The sequence below is a fragment of the Frankliniella occidentalis genome, unplaced genomic scaffold, assembly GCF_000697945.3.
Source record: "Frankliniella occidentalis isolate FOCC.00 unplaced genomic scaffold, Focc_3.1 Scaffold9, whole genome shotgun sequence".
In the NCBI taxonomy this organism is placed as follows: Eukaryota; Metazoa; Arthropoda; class Insecta; order Thysanoptera; family Thripidae; genus Frankliniella; species Frankliniella occidentalis.
The window spans coordinates 1591949-1596133 of record NW_026267139.1 but is presented as its reverse complement, the minus strand read 5'-3'; the positions used below and the strand labels follow the sequence as shown (position 1 = coordinate 1596133).

The 4185-nt window shown below is 61.7% G+C and overlaps 1 protein-coding gene across 1 annotated transcript in view; it reads right to left on the bottom strand.

Annotated features, from left to right (window-relative positions):
• LOC113211874 (uncharacterized) overlaps positions 1-4185 on the bottom strand; it is a 9391-nt gene that overhangs the window by 3894 nt on the left and 1312 nt on the right. Inside the window, exons 2-3 of the mRNA XM_052277275.1 lie at positions 1341-2400; positions 670-1110 (exon numbers count right to left, since the gene is read on the bottom strand). Of these exons, the coding sequence (XP_052133235.1) occupies positions 670-1110; positions 1341-2089 (1190 nt within the window). The 5' untranslated portion in view covers positions 2090-2400. The remainder of the gene's footprint in view (positions 1-669; positions 1111-1340; positions 2401-4185) is intronic.

The window sequence follows — 4185 nt, the reverse complement described above, 5'->3', positions numbered from 1 at the left end:
TGAGGAAGTTGCCCGATAAGAGGAACAAGAAGAAGGTAGATCTGAGGAGGTGGCGTGGCGTAGTGCCGTCCCTAAACAAGCAGAACGCCGGCGACCATATAGTACTGTGTTTTGTCGCAAGTGGAGGTGTGATCATAAATCGAGTTTTGTAGAATTTGTAAAGAAAAATTGGGTCCTGCTTGACCGGCGTAAAAATCTTGTGTCAAAAAGTGCTTCTGCAAAGTTTGGCTTCGGAAAAGTAAGTTTATACAATCTTGTAAACCGTCCCGGTGTCGTTGTTTAGGTTAGTGTACGCACATGTACGCACATATTGCATTGGTAACATTTTAACTCAATGATAATGACTCAACTGTCGTAATAAATTTTGGTATAGGTGGTACCAAGGAGCTAGATGCATAGGCCTGTTCTAAACTGTTTGAAATCTAACGACACGCATCCTAACCTCTGCTAGACTGTCGCTCATCTTCTGCTTTGTTTAGGGACGGCGCTACGCCACGCCACCTCCTCAGTGCTACCTTCTTCTTGTTCCTCTTATCGGGCAACTTCCTCATAAAATTATCTGAAACTTTTGAATTATTTAAATGGAAATTGGCAAAAATGAATCTTTCAAATCAATTATTGACCAAAAAAAACTCAAATTTAAATCCCTGGCCAGGATACTGTACTCACTCCTGCGGGCGGCCGGCGGGGCAGCATACGCCGGGCACGAAGAGGCTCTTGAAGCAGATGGACTGGCGCAGGTTGGCGAGGTCGAGCAGCAGCTGCGGGCAGGTGCTGAGGTCGTCGCAGACGCCCGTGCCGCCGTCCGGGGTGGTGCAAGGGCGCACGCCGCCGGGGGGCTCGCGTCCGTCCTCCGCGGCCGGGGCGGCGGGCGCGGCCGGCGCGGGCGCCGACGTGACGGGCGCCAGCTGCGTGGACGCGGACACGGGCCGGAGGATGGTCGGCGGCGGCCGGTCCGCCGTCACCACCTTGCCCGTCGTCATGGTGACCAGCGGCGCGCCCACCACGCGCACCAGCGGCGCGAACTGGTCCGTCACGTTCCGGCCCAGCACGTTCTTGCTGATGGTGTAGATGGCCGTGGGGAGGTCCTCGGAGCGACCGGGGCGCCGTCTGCGGAGGAAGGGGTGACACGCGTCAAACACGCGGAACTCACTCGGTTACTGGGTCGGCGGTAAACGCCCGCGCTGGCTTTCGTGCGCAGACTGTACCGCATGGATGCGTGTCCGCGGGTTGCCTCAGGCTAACCCACCCACCTTTTCCTCCAGGAGGTAGAGTCTGGCCCAAAAGTAGACAGCCACCCGGTAAATTAGCTCATACAACATAGATACAAAAACACTCACTGGTCCGTGTTCTCCGTGCCGTCCGATAGCACCGTCGGGGTGCCCAGCAGGGTGGTGGCCAGCCCGAGGCCACCGCCGCCCCCGAGGCCGCCGCCGCCGCCACCGCCACCGCCGCCGCCGCTGCTGTTGCCCCGGGTGTAGTTGACGAGGTAGCGGCCCACGGTGTTGATGGCGCCCAGGGTCTCCGAGATGGTGGCCAGGGTCTGGCGCCGGTCGGGGCCGAACAGGTCGCGCCCGGCCTCGGCGCGCGGCAGACCCTCGGGGCTGCGCGACTGCGGGAAGGCGTCCCCTCCGCCGCCGCCGCCCGCCGCGCCCGCCACCGCGTCCCACCAGGACTGCAGCGCGGCCTGCCGCTGCGGCCGCGGCTTGTGCGACTTGTCTGGCAGCGTGTCCTTCTCGTGCACGACGACCACTACCTCGGGGGCGGCCGCTGCGCCGGTGGCGTCCTCGAGGCTCTGGTGGGTCACGCCGCCGCCGACGATGATGCGCCCCTGGCCGGCGGCGTTCTCGATGCTCTGGTGCGTCACGCCACCATCAATGGTGTGCTCCTGGCCGACGGCGTCCTGGAGGCTCTGGTGCGCCGCGCCTCCACCCATGATGCGCCCCTGGCCGACGGCGTCCTGGACGCTCTGTTGCGCCACGCCGCCGCCGATGCTGCGCCCCTCGCCGCGGGCGGGCGACGGCGGTGGCGGCGGCGGGGGTTCGGCGGCGGACGCGGCGCCCGGCGACCACAGCGAGTCGTCCGGCATGTAGTCGCGGCCGACGGCGAGCGCCCGGCCGCCGGGGCCGCCGCCGCCCACCGCGACGCCCGCGGCCTGCAGGCGGCTGCGGCGCGAGGCACCCGTCCGCCGCGACCCCCGCCGGCTGGACACGACGGCGCCGTCCTGGAGGTCGCGCTGCAGGTCCCGCTGCAGGTCGCGCTGCAGCAGGTCCAGGTCCAGCTGGTCAGGTGGCCCGGGGCCCGACGCCGCTGCGGAGCCCGTGGAGGCCGCGGGCGTAAACTCGGCGTCCGGCGTCAGGGGGCTCCAGGGCGAGCTCCAGGTCGGGACCCACTGGCTCACTGCAACAGGCAGAAAGGGGGGGGGGTGAGTCATACTGCTGCCGGGAAAGCCCCGCGGAAGGTCTTTCTCTAGGAGGAAGGACCGCGCGGGGCCACTCCTCCGTTCCGCAATGGCTCTATTTCTTTAAGGCACAGCGTAAGCGCTCACACACGTACACACACACACGCACACACTCACACGTACACACACTCACACACGTACTCGACCGCTGTCGCCGCTGTGCGGAGAGCGCCGCCTCGGTAGGGGAGGGGGGACTGTTGACCTCATTTCTTACGCAACTCGCGACGCGGCCCGCCCCGCCCGCCCCGCCCCGCCCCGCCGACGAGGACAGGGGTGACACCCGCCGCCGCAAGGTTCGCGATGCGAAAGAAGACGTGCCGCGCCTATAAGCACGACACGACGACGGTGTTTTGTTCCGAGTGTCTGGGGGCCACGCAAATCGGTAAAGAGGCGAGGCGGTCACCACCTGATCGCTGTAAGTATGAGGAAGTTGCCTGATAAGAGCAACAAAAAGAAGGCAGCACTCTGAGGAGGTGGCGTGGCGTAGCGCCGTCCGGCCGTCCCTACAAAAAAGCACAAGCAGAACGCCGGCGATCATACCATACTGTGTTTTGTTGCAAGTGGATGTGTGATCATAAATAGAGTTTTGTAGAATTTGTGAAGAAAAATTGGGTCCATACTAGACCGGCGTAACAATCTTGTGTCGAAAGGTGCTTTTGCAAAGTTTGGCTTCGAAAAGTAAGTTTATATCCAATCCTCTAAACCACCCCGGTGTCGTTGTTTAGGTTAGTGATCGGACATATTGCATTGGTACTATTTTAACTGAATGATAATGAGTCAACTGTCGGAATAAACATTGGTATGGGTGGTACCAAGGTGCTAGATGCATAGGCCCGTTCTAAACTGTATGAAATCTAACGACACGCATCCTAACCTCTGCTGAGACTGTCGCTCATTTTCTGTTTTGTTTAGGGACGGCGACGGCGCTACGCCACGCCACCTCCTCAGTGCTACCTTCTTCTTGTTCTTGTTCCTCTTACCGGGCAACTTCCTCATAGCCTCATAGCTCGGATCAGCGGTAAGTACGCTCGCGTTGTCCACCAGTGTCACGCCACCACCCCTGCCCTCCCCCCCTCCCCTCGTTAGGGAGGGCTAAAGCCGCACAGTGGTCGGAGTGGGGGACCGCGTGCAGTACGGCACTTGCTACTTTGTGGCCGTAGCTGTGTGTGTGTGTGTGTGTGTGTGTTGTTATTGTGTTATTTCGTCACGACCTGCTGCAAGTAGTCGAGCTGGTGCGTCACCCACCCGCCGCCCCGCCTCAGAGAGAGGGGCGTCGCCTCTGTGACGAACCCGACGGTGAGGTAAGAGACAAGCCGGTCGCGGCAGGTGTATGGGAGCGGGGTGACGGTGCCGACGGCGGCGGCATACGCCCCTTGCTGCAACGGAATTGTTATTATTCCGTGTTTTACGACTTCCCTTCCTGCCTCCCCCGCCCCAAAAGGCCCTTCTTGCTCATTCTCGTTGTCGATGGAAAGAGAAATCCCCCGACCGTCGTCGTCGTGCGCGGGGCGGCGCGGCGGGCGCGCGCGGGCGCAGCAATGCCGGATGCGCCGGGGTGTCACCGCGTCGTCGGCAGACCGGAAACGGAAGACGCAAGGCATACGAAGCCACCACACGGGGGCCGCAGGTGTCAGATCTGACCGTATCTGACTCGGATTATAAGTGGCGGGGGATTGGGCGCGGGTGGGTACATCGACATAGAAACGTGTGAGATTTCCATATGA